The sequence below is a fragment of the Festucalex cinctus genome, chromosome 6 (genome assembly GCF_051991245.1).
Source record: "Festucalex cinctus isolate MCC-2025b chromosome 6, RoL_Fcin_1.0, whole genome shotgun sequence".
Classification (NCBI taxonomy): domain Eukaryota; kingdom Metazoa; phylum Chordata; class Actinopteri; order Syngnathiformes; family Syngnathidae; genus Festucalex; species Festucalex cinctus.
This window is the reverse complement of record NC_135416.1, coordinates 3,636,721-3,653,897: the sequence shown is the minus strand read 5'-3', so window position 1 is coordinate 3,653,897 and position 17,177 is coordinate 3,636,721. Positions and strand designations below refer to the sequence as shown.

General features: G+C 40.1%; 2 protein-coding genes across 11 annotated transcripts in view; one reads left to right on the top strand and one right to left on the bottom strand.

The window, feature by feature from the left end:
- sorbs2a (sorbin and SH3 domain containing 2a) overlaps positions 1-1,882 on the bottom strand; it is a 42,153-nt gene extending 40,271 nt beyond the window's left edge. For both annotated transcript variants that reach the window (XM_077525706.1, XM_077525708.1), the window contains exon 1: positions 1,204-1,882. The gene's annotated coding sequence lies outside the window, so the exon portion shown is untranslated. The remainder of the gene's footprint in view (positions 1-1,203) is intronic.
- tlr3 (toll-like receptor 3) lies at positions 1,401-16,116 on the top strand. Of its 9 annotated transcripts, none has more exons than XM_077525715.1 (9): positions 1,401-1,876; positions 5,507-5,913; positions 7,473-7,621; positions 8,698-8,760; positions 8,877-8,959; positions 10,889-11,308; positions 12,167-12,361; positions 13,354-15,209; positions 15,831-16,116. In XM_077525715.1, exons 5-9 carry the CDS (start codon positions 8,933-8,935, stop codon positions 16,066-16,068), a joined length of 2,736 nt encoding a protein of 911 aa, XP_077381841.1. In that variant the 5' UTR covers positions 1,401-1,876; positions 5,507-5,913; positions 7,473-7,621; positions 8,698-8,760; positions 8,877-8,932; the 3' UTR covers positions 16,069-16,116. The 9 variants fall into 9 exon arrangements, with proteins under 9 accessions (XP_077381841.1, XP_077381842.1, XP_077381843.1 ...); XM_077525716.1 differs by adding an exon at positions 9,880-9,935 and having other exon boundaries at positions 5,507-7,621; XM_077525717.1 differs by lacking the exon at positions 8,698-8,760 and adding an exon at positions 9,880-9,935 and having other exon boundaries at positions 5,507-7,621.
- Positions 16,117-17,177: the final 1,061 nt, after the last annotated feature.

Sequence of the window (17,177 nt, the reverse complement as noted above, 5' to 3'; positions counted from 1 at the left end):
ACTGCCATTCAGACAGCTCTGACAGATAAGCCGTATTATTTTACCAACATCCTTCATACCAGTTATACCAGAAAGTTTCAATACGGCGACAGGGGGGTCAAAATATCAAAGAAAATGCAGTGTATTACATAGCAAAACTGGAATTCCTTTGACAAATCTAAGCAAGAGGGTTAACCAGAGGGTGAATAGTTGAGTTGCATAACGGTACATGACCACAATGGACCTGTTTACCACATTGGGCTGTTTTGGATAATCACAGTTGGTCAAACAGGGGTCCCAAGAGTCGAAGCTTTGGGGGTAATAACAAGACTCCAAAACACTCCTAAACCTTGTAGAAATCCTTCCCAGAAAAGTTGAAACTTATAGCTGCAAAGGTCGGACCAATGTCATTTTAAAACAGATGGCTTTAAGAATGGGATGTCACTTAAATGAATGTGAGTTAAAGCAGTGGGTGAATATTTTTGGCAATACAGTGTATCATAAAAAAAAAAAAAAAAGTGTATTATGTATGCATGGAGGCATATTTTTTTTTCCCCTTTCTAGTTTCTATAGCAGAGTTCATGAATGTTGAGAATGAAACAGTTCATGTTGCATTCAAGTGTACATGTAAGAAATATATTGAAGTAGCAGGTCCTTCTTTTCTCACTTGATATGACAATAAAGGCATCTATTATTTTCTAATCTCGTTTAACAAATCATCGCCCCCCTGTTGTGTAAATTACACCAAAATATATGTGAATCATTTCCCATGTACTGTAGAATGGATGGATGCATTTTACAGTACACAGTCAATGACAATAGCGATTATGCGGCATTGAGGGATTAAACCAGTCAATCTGACCATTAGAAGGCTTTTGTTTACGGTATCACTCCCCTTCTTAATCCTTCCGGTTCTTAAAGAAGAGAACAGACACATCCTTTTTTTTCCCTTTTTTTTTTAAATGCGGCTCTCTTCCATAAATGTGCTGGAAAAAAAGAGCGGCTCGCTTGAACGCGACAACACCGGCGACCTCGGCCGCTTTGCCGGGTGCTCATCTACCTCGTTATCTGCGACGGACATCCAAGGGTCACTAAAGGCTAGTAGTAGTAGTAGTAGCGCGTAAAAACACATTCAAATAAATTAAAATGACATTAATTTGAATGGTGGTTGAGGCAAAAAAAAAAAAAGATGACATGAGGTGATGTTTTCGGTAAGGTGCCTACCTTTTTTAGCAAAGCCGCCTCGTCCTGGCTAGCTTGTCAGCGTCCTCCATGTCAAAAACACAAAACAAAACAGCAAAAGTCCTCACTTGCCTTTAACACGTCATTCGCACCCGTGGAAAAAAAAAAAAAAAAAGACCACACACACAACAGACCGGCGAGGAGCGAGCGAGGCAAGCGGCCGTCCACCTGCTTACTAACGCCACCTGCTTACTAGTATCAGCCTGCCTGGTGGATTCACCCAAACGGACAACTCCCACCTCTCACAGTGGGGGTCACCGGGTGGATGGGGGTGGTGGCAATGCGGTGAAATTGTCCGGTACCCCCCCCGCTGCTCTCTCGCACGCCCTCCGGCTTCTACTCCGCTCCTCCCCGCTCTCCCTTGCCTGGCGACAAGGGCAAGCACCCTGCTCAGTGCTCACAGGAGGCGGAGAAGGCGAGAGCGGATGTCCTTTTACGAACCGGCGTTTCGGATTCGGAACATCGCTAACCTCAGCCGACCCCCCGTCCCACTCTACCGTGTGCTTACCGGTACTGCGCAAAATGGTGTCTACAGGGTACTCAAAATTGTTATTGGCTTGTTGCCCGCCAACAGCCTGTGAGCAATTTGCGCGGGGTATCCATGACAACGGGCTACAGCAGTTAGCTGGTTAGCAACCTTTTGCTAATGCTAACGGTAAGAGAGCAACAGTCTGATGTTTTAAAAAAAAAAAAAGTCTGATTTTAAAACACATACAGCATTTTTGCCGATATACACACATACTTTAGTACGCACACTTGCCTGTGAGCAATTTGCCCAGATAACCATGCTAATGGGCTACAGTTAGCCTGCTGGGATATTTTTGCTTGCACCAGTTATAAAAACACTTATCGTGTGAGTGGATATAGAACGTCTCCACACCCCATTTGAAATGCCAAAATGGTTCACTCTTGTGGCTAACTTTGTTTACATTCACCATGGATGCCACTAGCTCAAATTGACCACCACAACCTGCAATGCATTGCAGGATATGTAGTCCATTTTTGGCCAATGATATCCATGGTGAACATAACAGTACTGTTATGTGAAAAGGCTTAGCCACTAGCATGTAGCATGTTTGCTAGCAAACAAACTGTGTTTTCACCCATTACTATATTGTGAAATATTTATTTTAAACCACGGTAATAAAAAAATAAAAAAATAAATAAGGCATGCAATATATAACTTTGTTCTGATCAAGGCTGAAAGAGATTAATTACAGACCATTCATTTCAGTGATAAACATTAGGCTACGTCAGTTTTTGAATGTTTTTTAATTAAGGGTTTCAAATTTCGAGCTAGACTGATGGTTGAGTTTTGTGCCAACAAGACCACTTCTGTGTGTAGTGTGTACATGTGTGCAACGGCGTGGCTCTGGCTCTTCTTTGCGTTATAGGTCGGCCCTTGAGTCAATTTGACTGTTATCATGTTAGAGGCCTTTTTATAGACTGTACATATGAGTGGGGGCCAACGGGCAAATGATGGCAATACCAGCGACGTGATAATCCAAGGTTGTTGCAAGTGCAGATGTACTAATGTCAAGACAATTAGGAGAGTACGTTTCGGGGGGCATTGTCCAGATGAACAATATTTGTTGTGAATAAGAATGACAATAAAATGTGATTATTTACAACCACAGCTATTAAGAATGTCATCCACATCAAGCTCATATTAATGCCTTCTTGGCTCTTTTGGACATGCACAGATGCTATCAATAAGGTGAAAGCAGCAGACTGGCACGTTTTTGTTTTGTTTTTTTAATCAGAGCGCCCTTACATCTTTCCACGCTCAAAGGGATCCACATTTGGAACAGCTGATAGAGTGAAGTTCAGAAGTCTGGTCAGCGTTAGAAGGTGGCATGATGGTGCTGAATGGGGTTTGAGTACATGAAGTCATGGTCTGGCAATGACATCATATCAGCGTCATTTATTTATAGGTGATCTTCAATGTCTTAAGAGCTGGTTAAATGCCTCAAACCTTCAGCTCCCATAACATGTCTTAATCTTTTATTTAATAAACATGTAGTGTTTTTTTTGTTTGTTTGTTTTAGATCAGGGGTAACCAACCTTTATGAAACTGAGAGCTACAGTACTTCTTGGGTACTGATTTAATGTGAAGAGCTACCAGTTTGATACACACTTCTGAAATAACAAATTTGCCCAAATTACCTTGAATGTTATTCTTAATAAGGTATGATATTATTGTGAGAAGACATCGATCATGTTAATGATTTCTCACAATTGGTAAAGAGATAAACATCAACAGGGAACCATTAATTTAATTGTTTACATTTTCAAATAATCACTTCTAAATGCACTTCTAGGCAGAATTCATTGAGCTAAATTATGACTCGTTGCTAGGCGGAATTTGTAGGGCTCAATTTTAACTGCCCCGCCATTTACAGGGCTTCATTATTACTGCCAGGTCGCTTGTTGCTAAGACAAATTCATCAGGCTTGATTATAAGCCCGCCCACTTATCACCAAGCAGAATTTGTGCTTGATTATAATAACTGGCTTCATGCTTATCAATAGCCAATAGTTCTAATTGAGCCCCACAAAATCTGCCTAGTAACCAAGTGACTGGGCAGTTCTAAGTTATGATTTCCTGCGGGAAAATGGTTTAAAATTGTTTTCCTTTTCTCATCTGCATCCACATTCATTGATGTCTTTCCTGACGTTCTTCTTCTTAGGCACTTGCTTGTGCAGCCAACATTGTCATGCACCTCTCTTGCATCTCCTTATGAGGGCATGAAGTAGGGAATTTGCGCGTTATGTAATGCACCTCTTAACGTCTATCAAAGCGCAACTAGCGATGGAGAAGAGCCCTGTAAGCTGTTACATTATTATTATGATTACACTTACACGTCACGCCAACACTGGCATCTGCTGCATCCGCTGCCGAGCAGACGGATACAAGTACAGCAGGTGTCGTTTGGAGGCTTGCGCGTGAGGATGAATCAGTCTCAATGTTGACGACATATGAGATTGAGTTAAGATTTGTGCGGGGCATTTTTAGACATGTTTTACGTTTTGATGACAATGTTGTCAAAAGGACGTCTGATGGCAGAGATGACAAAAAATGCTGTAATGTGCATGCCGGGCCAGTAGATGGTGATGTTGCTGTGTAAAGAACGCTCTTTAGATAATAAAAATTATACAAACTTAATCGTGATTACTGCTAAAATGATTACATTTCGTCAGTTTTCAGATGGAAGCGTTTACCGCTATATATAGTTGCCTAAAAGTAACTTTAAATTACTGTTACAGTATCAATACAAAATAATGTGCTTACTAAAAAAAAAAAAAAAAAAAAAAAAAATTCTCAAAATTCTGCCAATCATGCAGATCATGGTAATCTTTTATTTATTTATTTATTTTTTGAATGTCTTGTGTTTTTTGTGGTTTTGGAAAAAGTAGGGAAAAAAATGCAATTATGCTACAGGCTAATATGAGAAAAATTTTGTAAATTGAAATAGAATCATACATATTACATAGAAGATTTTTACAAATATTCTAATCTTGCATTTATGTTTTTATGAGATAATTTCCCGTTTTTGTGGTTGTCATCACATTTTTTCCCCTGGCGCCACTAATATCTAAGACTTTTCTGTTATTTTGTATATTTTTAATACATTTTTAAAAAAAAATTTTTTTTAAGATAATCTATTTTTTAATTTTTTATGGTTTTATTTAAAATACATTATTATGTTTTTATTATTTATAATTTGATCATTTTTGTTTAATTTTGATTTTTTTTTGCTTATTATTCAGTTGTTTTTACATTTTAGTTTAAAAAAAATGTGCAACCTCTTTGAACTGTTTGTTTTCAAACTAGGTACAAAATTAACTTATGTGCAATACATTTTTAATCCAACCTCTATTTCAGTACAAGTTCTTCAGTTTTCCTTTATTATTAAACATTACACAGTGTCAACGGTGCTGATAAGCCTGCAAGAAGAAAATATGTATCAAAACAAATAGTTGGAATTCCTTCCATGATTGTTCTCGGGAAAATCTGCAAATCCTATTGGTAGATTTTCAGCTTCTATAATTAAGAAATGGGCCCATTAATCCAATTAATGAAGAGGGGAGTGGGGGAACAGAAGGTGATTAAGGACCCTGCAGCAGCAAGCAGTGCCACAATCCTATAATGCATGCAGACGTTTGGGATGAATGAGTTCGCAGACTGCTTTTAGGACCCTATCGCCTTACATCATTCTCGTGTCTTTTGCAGGATTTTTCAAGGATGAGGAATTTGACCCTGAATCTCTCCTGTTCCTTTTTAGGAAACGTGGCTTAGATGATGATGTGTGTTCAGCCAAGAGGACCTCAACATTGAGGGAAGTGAAGGTCTTTTTACTTTGGAAAATGGAGCCGGGGATACTACCATTATGTCAACTACAGTCAATATTTCATTGAAATTAAATTAAATACCGACATACATGGACAAAAAAACAAAAAAACAGTTTATCATGTATAATGTATGTAATGTATGCCAAAATATAGCATACTGCACTGGTTACATACAAGTGACTGGTGTTATGGTCTGAGGTTAAAAATAAGATTTAACTCTTTATTCACATAACATTGAGAAGTTAGAACAAACTTGACTAGACAAGAAACAATGAGAATGCATCGAGAATCACGAGACGCCAAGCCCCCTTGGGCTGTGGAGATGCACAGAGGAACCGAGGTAATAATCCGACAAACACGCACTTCCTGGTTTGTCTTAAATAGACAGTGAATTGATCGGATTGGCTGTGGCTAGACATGTGGGTAACAGGACTGACATGGAATTATCTGATTGGCTGTTGACCAGAAAAGGAGATGAAAGATTCTTGACATCACATAGCGTTTTTCCAGTTGAAACCAGATGATGGTTACATCAGTTCAAAACACACTTAACCTCACGGTCATGACCCAAACATAACCCTTGCATGACTCAAATTTTAACCCTGGCATGACCCAGTCATGACAACTGGGAGCTAATCAAGCCTCAATATAAAATCCTCCCTTGTTAATTTTTACCCACATCATCTTTCTGTAGCAAACCACTTCTTCCTTGATTGTTCATTTATCTTTTTTATGTCTTTTTTTTAATTGTGATAAAGTACAATCTACTGTATGTGCGGCCCCAAACGCTTCTACGTGCTCGCCATTTAGGGCGTAAAGTTGTTTTCCATATTCATATTAAGGGAAAACTGCTATCCCATCACAGCAAAGCTGATTTACATGTCAAATATTAACGAGAAAACAGCACCCTGGATATTTCCAACCAAATTATCTTGCATACTTGATAAAAGGATATCAAAGATTATACAAATAAAACTTTTGGGGGTTTTTTTTTGGCATGGGATCTCTCACTTGTTTTTGCACTTGTTTAATAGTTAAAAATGTGAAAATGCTCAGGGGCTAACTTTTTTTTTTTTTTTTTTTTTTTTACCCTTGTATGTTAGTTAAGATTTTTAAATTGTGACTATTTCCTGTTCAGTTCTAAAGGTCTGTTGATGGCCTCAATTTGACCCAGCTAAAGATTGTTTTCATTTTCCATCCTATGGAATGAATTCTTCCAAATACTTTGTCAAAATCTCATATAATCTCACAGCCCTCTAATTTAGGCATGCTGTACAATTGTGCTGATAATCACAATAATACAGTATACTGTATGCAGATAGTCTGCTGTTTCGACTGCCCTGCAAAGAGTCAACAGTGCGGCGCAATACAATATTGACCGTATTGATCTCTTGTCACTTTACAGTGAGACCGAGAGCCAGACAGTCAGCACTTAAACAACAGATCCATTAATAATCATAATATATACGGTATATTTCTTAAAAGCCACTAGAGGCCCGTATCGCTGTGCAAACACTTTCCTGCTTCATTTTCATTACTATGGTTGAGTATTTTTTTTTCTTTACTTTAGTGTAATTACAGTATACAGTATTACTCATTTTGAAACTTACGTGATTTGAATTGATCATTGAATTGGTATACAGTAATACACCGGCATGATGACTTGTTGGACCAGTAGCTAAGTGTACATTGCATCTGGTAAGTATTCCCAGCAATATTTTGCTGTGGTACAGCTTTATTCCAAAAATGAATTCAATTAATTGTATTTCTCAAAAGTCCATGCTGAGCTGAAGGCCAATGCTGCCAACTCAGCGCTAAGTGCACTCGAGTAGGTGTGCGGCTTCTTGGATCGACTGTCATGTTATTTATTTACCACGTTGCTGTGTTTGCTTTTGACAGGTCTACAGCAAAGGAGTTACCGGAGCAAAGCCCCTGACCGCGTAAACCGGCGGAGTTTAGCAGTGGACTAAACCATTCAGCTGATTTCTTATCTCAGGACTGGGCGCTTGTGCTCCATTAATCTTGGGGGAGGGAGGGAGGATAAAAAGGTAAACGCAAGGTCAACTGATACGATTGGTTAGTCTGCGTGTGGCTGAAGAGAGTGTGGAGAGATGTTGATTGTCTGGGATGATCAAACTGTGGCGCACCCCTGGAGGGCACTCACATTAGTATGTGTACGTGTCTGTTTTTTTGGTTTTTTTGTCTGTTTGTGGGGTTTTTTTTTTCCTGCAATCATGCTTTTGTCACAAAACCAAAGTATAAAACACAAACATTTCGTCTGTAGGATTAATTTTATTCTTAAAAATGGCCATTTAAAAAAATATATTTTTCTTCCATGACAAACTCGACCATATAACTCGGCTCTATCTAGTAGTATTAAGGTAATGTTTTTTTTGTATGTTTTTGTTTTAATTTCTCAAGTATTTTTGGAATTTGTTTTTGTTATGTTGTTTTTATTTAATACGTCAGTTCTTTAGATTTTTGTTTCATTTACTATTTGTACATCTAATGTATTTTCATATATATTTAATTTTTTATTAAAATGATCAAATTTAAAATAATAAAACCACTAATAATTTATTTTAATTTTTTTATTAAATTTATTTTATTTTAAATAATTATGTTCATATTTGTATTTCGGCATTTTATTTTAATATTTAAATTTTATTTTAATTTTGTTTGATTATCAATTATTTACTGTTTATTAATTTTGTACTTTAATACTTTAATAATTGTTTTTTTTTACATATTTTATTATTTTTAAAAACGGTGTATGTATTTATATTTTCTTTTTTTGGAGCATTCTTTCAAGTTATATAATAATAATAATAATAATAATAATAATAATGAGGAAAGGCTGGTCAAGTGAAGGTAAAACTGGTTAAAAAAAAAAAAAAAAAAAGCATTTTAACATTATTGACTGACATGCACGTCATAAGTTAATAATAAAGTTAATGTTAACCATGTATAATAATGTGTAATAAAAACTCATGAGAAAAGTTGTTCTTCTCTGCCCGGGCCTGTTGTGCATGTGGGTATTCCCCCATTCATGCATTCATTCATGCATGATGCAGCTTGAATGTATTACAACAGGTTTCATTTATTGCACTGTTCTGTGTGTAAGTGTGCGTGCGTGCGTATGTGTCAAGGTCAAAGTATGTGGAAGCACCGCCCACTCAGGAAGCTGGCAAGTAACTTTTTGTTTTTGTGCGGTTTTGTGCATACTGCACAAAGAGAAACTCGAAAGAAGAAGTAAAAACGGAATTAGACATCTCATGTCTGTATTTCTTTGCTCTCACAAAGCTTATTTATTGAGGTCTCCAACTGCTGAGGAAATACGACTTCTCCGTTTGGAAACCATGAGCTGCACAGATGGGAAAAACCTGGTAAGAACTTGGAGGAAATGACAAAAAAAAAAAGTACAATGTGGATTAAAGGTTTGGCTCATTTTGTATTGTGTGCAATAACCAAGTGATAGTTATAAGCTAATTAGGGGTTTGACTGTATGTGTGGCTTTGCATTACATCGCTAGCAAAGTCTCTGGATTATATGACTGTTTCCCTCTCCAAGTTTTACTCCCTCAACACCCCAGCAAAAGAAGAATAAAGCAGCCTGTACGTTTCAAATTATTATTAGAAAAACAACAGTTTTCTTTGTATGTTGAATTAAAAAAAAAATAAAAAATTGAAATGAGTCCATGTGACTTTTGCTCTAATTGCTAGCTCGCAAGCTAGCTGTTGCTGTCTTTTCTTTTTAAATTTTGAAGAGAAAAACTTCATACAATGTAAGATACATGCTTTTTGTTGTCAAGTATAAACTTATTTAAATATTTTCAAGTGACCTGTGATCTATTTGAGTAGGCTGTTTTCTTTTATTAGCTGAAAAACACCTCAGATTGCTTTGTTTTGGCTCACAACTACTGGGTGAGAGATCTGCTGTTTGTTGTTGACAGTGGGGTCATTGGAGTAATTCTACTGTAACTGTTAATTAGCTAGGTGCTTTTTTTTGGTTTGTTTTTTCGTTTATATATTTTTGGGCCAAAAAAAACAAAACAGAAAAACAACAACACTTGATACCACTGTACTACTTCCTGTTTAGACAGATATAAAGGCATATATATAAAGGCATATATTGTGTTTTAGCATATTTGGCGGTATCATCAGCGATAGGATGACACTGATCACTGATTTTTTAACTCATTTGCTCCAAAAATGTATAAATACGTTATATTACATTTTAATTACCATACTCCTAAAGTATTTATATGTGTTTTATGGTTTGTTTGTTGTTGTTGTTTTTGTGCTAGAGCATACAGAAGGCTTTGATGCAACCTCTGAACTGAAGAGAATGTTTGAAGCAATGGTAATTATTACAAAAACGGCCAGCAGGTGGCAGCAGAGTATAAGAGATCAACCAGGGCCATGTTGCAAAAGTCTCCCCCCCCCCCAATCTTTTAAACAGATTTGTGAATAATAGCGATTTAACGATATCCAAATGTCACGATTACGATATTATCACGATATGAAGCTCACGATACGATAATTATCACGATATTGTGGGGAGGTTGGTGATATTTAAAAAAGGTCACAATATTGTAAAAAAAAAAAAAAAAGAGCTCATACTAAAAGCACAATATTGTGCTTTTGTACATAACATCAATGTTATGTTATTATGTTTCATTATTATTATGTTATTATTATGATGTTATGTTAATAATGCACGCACACATTGAGTTCCTCCACATACTGATTTGCTTCACAGGCATATCCTGCTCCCCTTCATCTGACAATTAGCATAGATTTTCAACATAGAAGGGCCAAAACATCCCTAATGAAAATTAAATTGCACTAAAAAAAAACAACTAGCCACCAGAGGGTGCTACAACTGCACCAATGGAACTCAACCTGACATTTTTAACAGATGTGCTGCATTCAAATGTTGTGAACATGACGACGACGATATTGTGGCAGTTTTAATATCACGATATTGCTACATCCCTAGTGAATAATGATGAAACTTAGCTAAATTCCAATGCTAATTGCTGCAAACGGGAACAGATAGACATACTTTTTCTTTCTGATGAAAGAATTGACTCTAATCTTTCTTTTGGTAGGTTCCATGTTTTTATAGCAAATAGTCTTGCAAAATCAGTCAAAATCCAGTAAAACAGTCGGGAGCAAAGGGGGTTGCTTCAGTGAAAAAGGCTGGGAATTAATTGGTTAAGGTTTTTTTTTTTATTTGTTTGTTACTTTTTCCAAAGTTTTAAGTGTCTTCTCAAAAGATACTCTGAAAACTTTTCCTTATCATCCCTACAGGCGTTTCTTCTGGGCCACGTTATCCTAGTTTTCCTCGCCGAAGCCTCCCAGAAGAAAACCTCTTGCCGCATCCAAGGCACCAAAGCCGACTGCAGCCGCCTGAGCCTGGCTGCCGTGCCGCCCGACCTCCCCGGAAACATCACCAGCTTGGATCTGTCCCACAACCGACTGAACCAGATCCCGCCAGAGTCCCTGGCTCCCTACGCGGGTCTCCTGCAGCTGGACGTCGGTTTCAACAGCATCACCAACCTGGATGGCGGTCTGTGTCGGGCGCTGCCCCTGCTGCAGACGCTCGACGTGGACCACAACGAGGTGCACGTGGTCCAGGAGAAGGACCTGAGCGCCTGTGGGAGCCTGACAAGGTTGCGCTTGTCGAGCAACAGGCTGAAGCTGAGAGGGGAAGTCTTCGCCGGGCTGCAGGTATTTGGTGACTTTCGGTTCACCGTCACTTACTTCTCCTTTGATTTCTTGACAATAATATGTTATATGTGACCTCAGTTGTCTAAACAAGGAATATTATATTGTGATTTATATTACATTTATGGAATATGAGTTATGCATCAAAATCCAGCCCTTTTTATCCATTTTGCCACTTGCTGTCGACTGAAGATGACATCACAGTTGCTCAACTCGGCAACGGCCAATCACAGCTCACCTGTTTTCTGAAGCGGGGCTTGTGATTGGTTGTTACCTGAGGCCTGAGCAACTATCAGGTCATTTCCACTCGACAGCAAGTGGTAAATGGCCGCCTTCTGATATTGATAAAAACTGTTGGATTTTGCTGCCTAACTCATTTTCCACTCACGCAATATAAACCAGAATGCCATATTTAGACTAGTGGGGCTGAATAGAATATCCATCCATCCATCCGTTTTCTGAACCGCTTGCTCCTCACAAGGGTCGCGGGGGGTGCAGGAGCCTATCCCAGCTATTGTCAATAATTATTATTTATTTAATTAATTAATTAATTAATTTATTTATTTATTTATTTTGGGGGGGGGTGACTTCCCCTTTAACATTCACAATTCAAGCAAGTCCTAAGTTTTGTGGAAAAAAAATGAAAATGAAAAAATCCACATGAAGCCAAGCTTGTATTTAGCAAGTCGTAAATCATTCAAAGCGCATATTATTTAGAAATATTCAGATTTCAGATTAAATTACATGCTTATCCTGAAATTTCAAGATTTAAACAAGCAAGTCTCAAGTCCTAAAATTACCAACGTACTGCAGAAGTCTGATTCATGTCAAGTCATGTGACTCCACTTGCCTGCCTTTCAGAGTCTGAAATTCCTGGATGTATCTAAGAACAACCTCAACTCGGCCAAACTGGGCTCAAGGCCTCAAATGCCCGACCTGGTGGAGCTCAGGCTGGGATTCAACACATTCTCAACTTTGGCCGAGGATGACTTTGCTCTCTTTAACCACTCGGCATCTCTGCAGGTCCTCAACCTGGAGTCCGCCACCATCAAAACAGTAAGGAAAAACTAATGAACTTTTATGCCATTACAGTCCTCTTGCACTCAGGTTCAAGTGCGGCAGCCTGTTTTGATATGGCGCTTTAATGCCACCCACAGGATTACAGTGGAACAGTAGCAGCTGCCCTGTCATGACTTTTTCAAGAAAATGAGTCACAGATCATTGGACCAATCGTGGGTGTACTAGTCTGCCCTTTGGCCCCAAGTCAGACTTTGTGTTGTAGTGCCGAATAGGATATCGCTGACTTTGGGCCAAAACCTTCTACCTCCAAAATTGTCACTTTCCAAGAGTCCCCCATTTTCACTGAAGCGACCCCCTTCGCTCCCGGCTGGCTTACTGGATTTTGACTGATTTTGCAAGGGCCACAGAATATTCTGTTCTATTGCTATAAAAACATGGAACCTACCAAAAGAAAGATTAGCGTCTCTTCTTAAATCTGGGGGGGGGGGGGGGGGGGGGGGGGGGGGGGAAGTATATTTGTATGTTTTCATTTTGCAGCAATTAGCATTAGAATATAGCTAAGTTTCAGCATTATTCACAAACCTGGTGAAAACACTGGCAAAAACAGCTTGTTGCAACATGGCCCTGGCTGATCTCTTATACTCTACTGCCACCTGCTGGCTGTTTTTTTTTTTAACTAACTACCTTTGCCTAAAGCGACCTCTTCATGTCAGAAACTGTATCTTCTTTATGCTCTAGCATTTAAAAAAAAAAAAAAAAAAAAGTATTATGTTTTTGGGAGTGAAGGACAAAGTCTTAAACATATCTAAACGTTTTGGGGTTTGTAACATTGCGTCAGCAAAGAGAACAAACCATTTGCAACTCTTTAGATTGGTCCGAAATTTGTAAAAATGACACCCACACGTGTGGACTGACCAAAGAAATATGGCAAATTGTAACTTGCAAGGTTTTGGCCTGACGCTAGCAATATGGACCCATAGAACACGTTTAGTGATTCAAACAGATGCTGTCTATGTATTTTCCCGCAGGTGGAGCCTGGTTCCTTCCAGCCCATTTCCCACTTGCGTGTCTTAATCATGGACGGGAGCAACATGGGAACGACGGCCATCTCCAAACTCTGCGCTGCCCTGTCGGGAACGTCTCTCCGGAAATTGTCCTTGCAGCGTATGAAGCTGGTCACACTCACCAGCGGCACCTTCAAAGATTTGCAGCAAACCAACGTAACCTCGCTGGACCTCTCCGGCAACGGCTTGGGTAAAATCGAAGAGGGCTCGTTCCGGTGGCTCGGCAAATTGGATGCTCTTGTTTTGTCAGACAATAACATCAAGCATTTGACCAAGCAGACGTTTCAGGGTCTTGACAGTTTAAAACAGCTGGACTTGAGGAAAGCTCTGGTGAAAAGTCATACGTCCTCCACGCCCATCATCGACGATTTCTCCTTCCAACCGTTGGGCGCCCTCGAGACTTTGTGTTTGCAGAGGACTTCGGTGCGGATGATTAGCGAGTACACCTTCGCAGGCTTGAAAAGTCTCAAGAATCTGGACCTGAGCTGGAGCAGCTACATATCGCTGAAAAACCTCTCCAACAAGACCTTGGCGTCGCTGGGCGGGTCGCCGCTGCTGAAGCTCAACCTGACGGCGACAGCCATCGTGCAGATTCAACAAGGCGCCTTCTCCCATTTGCCGAACCTCACCAACCTTTTTCTAGATTTCAATTTCATCAAGCAGACTCTGAGAGGTTCAGAGTTCCGGGGCTTGGGTCAACTCCAGGAGCTTCACATGTCCTTCAACCACCAGACGATCAATCTCACCTCCACGTCGTTCGTCGGCGTTCCTCTTCTCCGGGTGCTGACGCTGAGTAAAAGCCTCACGGCCATGTCCTTGAACTTGGATCGCTCTCCGTTCGAGCCCTTGTCCAAGCTGGCCTACTTGGACCTGAGCAACAATAACATCGCCAACCTGAGAGCCAACCTCCTGAGCAAGCTCGTCAACCTGAAGGTCCTCATGCTGCAACACAACAACCTGGCGCGCTTGTGGAAGGACGCCAACCTGGGTGGGCCTGTGCTCTACCTGAAGGGTTTGGAGAACGTGACGAGCCTGCAGATGGACAGCAACGGGCTGGACGAAATCCCCGCCGAGGCGCTGAGCGGGCTGAGGAACCTGCGTGAGCTCAGCCTGAGCAACAATCTGCTCAACAACCTGAAGGATTCCGTGTTCGACAGCCTGACCTCCCTGAAAGTCTTGCGTCTCCGGAGGAGCATGATCACGGCCGTGAGGCCCGAGGTCTTCCGGATCCCTTTGGCCAACCTGAGCTATCTCCTCATGGAGAACAATCCCTTCGACTGCACGTGCGAGAGCATCGTGTGGTTTGCGACGTGGTTGAACACCACCAACACGACCGGCGTTCCGGGCTTGAACGGGCAGTACACGTGCAACACGCCGCTGGCTTACTTCAACCGTTCCATCACAGATTTCGACCCCCTCTCCTGCAAGGACATGGCGCCGTTCCAGGCGCTGTACGTACTGAGCAGTACGCTGGTGTCGCTGCTGACCGTGACGGCGCTTCTGGTGCGCTTCCACGGCTGGAGGATCCAGTTCTACTGGAACATCCTGGTCAACCGCTGTTTAGGCTTCAGTGACGCCACAGTGGAGGAGGGCCGGCAGTTCAAATATGACGCTTACATCATCCACGCCGAGGCGGACGCCAACTGGGTGGAGAGCGCCATGATGCCCCTTGTGGGCAAGGCGCGCAGGTTTTGCCTGGAGGACTGGGATTCGGTGGCAGGGATGTCCAAGCTGGAGTCCATCGTGGAGAACATGAGGAACTCGCGGAAAATTCTTTTTGTCGTCACCGAAAGCCTACTCAGTGATCCGTGGTGCAGCCGGTAGGGATGTAACGATTTCCAAACATCACGATACGATATTATCACGATATGAAGGTCACGATACGATAATTATCACGATATCGTGGGGAGGTTGGCGATACAAGAAAAGGTCACAATATTGTAAAAAACAAAAAAAACACTATTGTGCTTTTTTGCATTATAGCAATGAAAAATATAAAAATATATATAAAAATATATATAAAAATATATAAATATAATATTGCTAATGTAAGCACACATTGAGTTCCTCCATATATTGACTCTCTTCACAAGCATATTACATTCGTCATCTGACCATTAACGAGGATTTTAAACATAGAAGGGCCAAAACATGCCTTGTGAAAATTTAACTGCACAAAAAAAAAAAAACTAGCCACCAGAGAGTACTAGAACTTCAGAAATGGACATCAACCTGACTTATTTTTTTTAACAGATGTGCTGCTATTAAATTCCCCATAAATTGCAGAGATTAAATGACACTGTCCTATCGATTCAGTGTTATAGACGAGCGTAAATGAATTGGGAATTTTAAAGACCACAATAAATCCCACAGAAAATGCAAAGGCTAAAATAATTCCCACAAAAGTTTTCTTCATTCGATTTTTGTTTTCCTCCATGCAGCTTCATGGCCCATCATGCATTGCACCAGGTGATGGAGGCCAGCAGGGACTCTGTGATCCTGGTCTTCCTGCAGGACGTGCACGACTACAAACTATCGCGCTCGCTCTTCCTGCGCCGCGGGATGCTCAGGCGACGCTGCGTCCTCCACTGGCCCGTCCACAAGGAGCGAGTGGCCGCCTTCCGTCAGAAGCTGCTGATCGCACTCGGGACGACCAATCGTTTTCCGTCCCTGCTCTGAGCATTATATATTTCATTGCATTCCAGAAAATAAAGGACTTTATCACAATATTCTAATTTTCTGAGCCAGTTCTGTAAATAAATTGATAAATAACATTTTTTTTGTACCATAAGAAACAACTGGTTTATTTTTACGTACTATTTTATGCACTGATCTAACAGTAAATAGCATATTTTTTTATGCACTGTTAGTCTGATTTTATTCACAAATTGCAGCCATCTTATTTAAAATAGTGACATCTAGTGGTTATTCTCACTGTTACCACGTCCTACAGCTTGTGCATTTAACGTGACTAATAAATGAACTCGTGCTTGTCCTCATTAGAACAGCGCCTAATTGGTCCTGTCTCACACGATCTATGATTTAAATTAACTATGATGAACAATGATGTATCTTGGTACACCCTGAAGTGGTGTTTTAATAATAATTGATCTATACAACAACAATAACAAAAAAAAAACAGACCACAGATACAAGTTACATTAATTACATATTTGTGTTCATTTTTTTAAAACGTTTTTATTTTATCTTGGGTGACTTGGCTTACTCCATTGAATTGAATTGAAATGCCCTAACCTGGTCCAGCTCTCCCCCAAACAACCCCTCCAAAAAATAATGCAGCGTGTTTTATAATAGTAAACGCATCACAATAAGATAATTAAATAGAATGTAAAGTATGGATCCGTTGTGCATCTTGATTTAATGCTCATTTCATTCATTGTGCCGCGTCTTCTGATGTGCCCGCCTTGGCCACCGGGCGGCAGTATAATACAGTCTTACATAATACACGCTTTCAACTAGTTTATTAGCCGGTCTGCTGCTGTTTAACGTTAGATAACATGCGTAGGAACCATTTATGGCGCTTGATGGGACTGCGATAAACTGGCATCAATAGCCTTCCCATGTAACCGATACATATTATTCCCAATTCCCACTTAGCACTGTCATAATGTTTCTTTTCACCCTCTTCTCTTTTTTTTTTATTCTTAATTTGTTGGAATGTACTTTTAAGTGTATCCCAACAAGCCTGCTCGGGAATGTTATGAATCCAGACTTATCATGCAATGAGTTGCTCAACTCAAGTTTATTTATATAGCGCTTTCAAACAG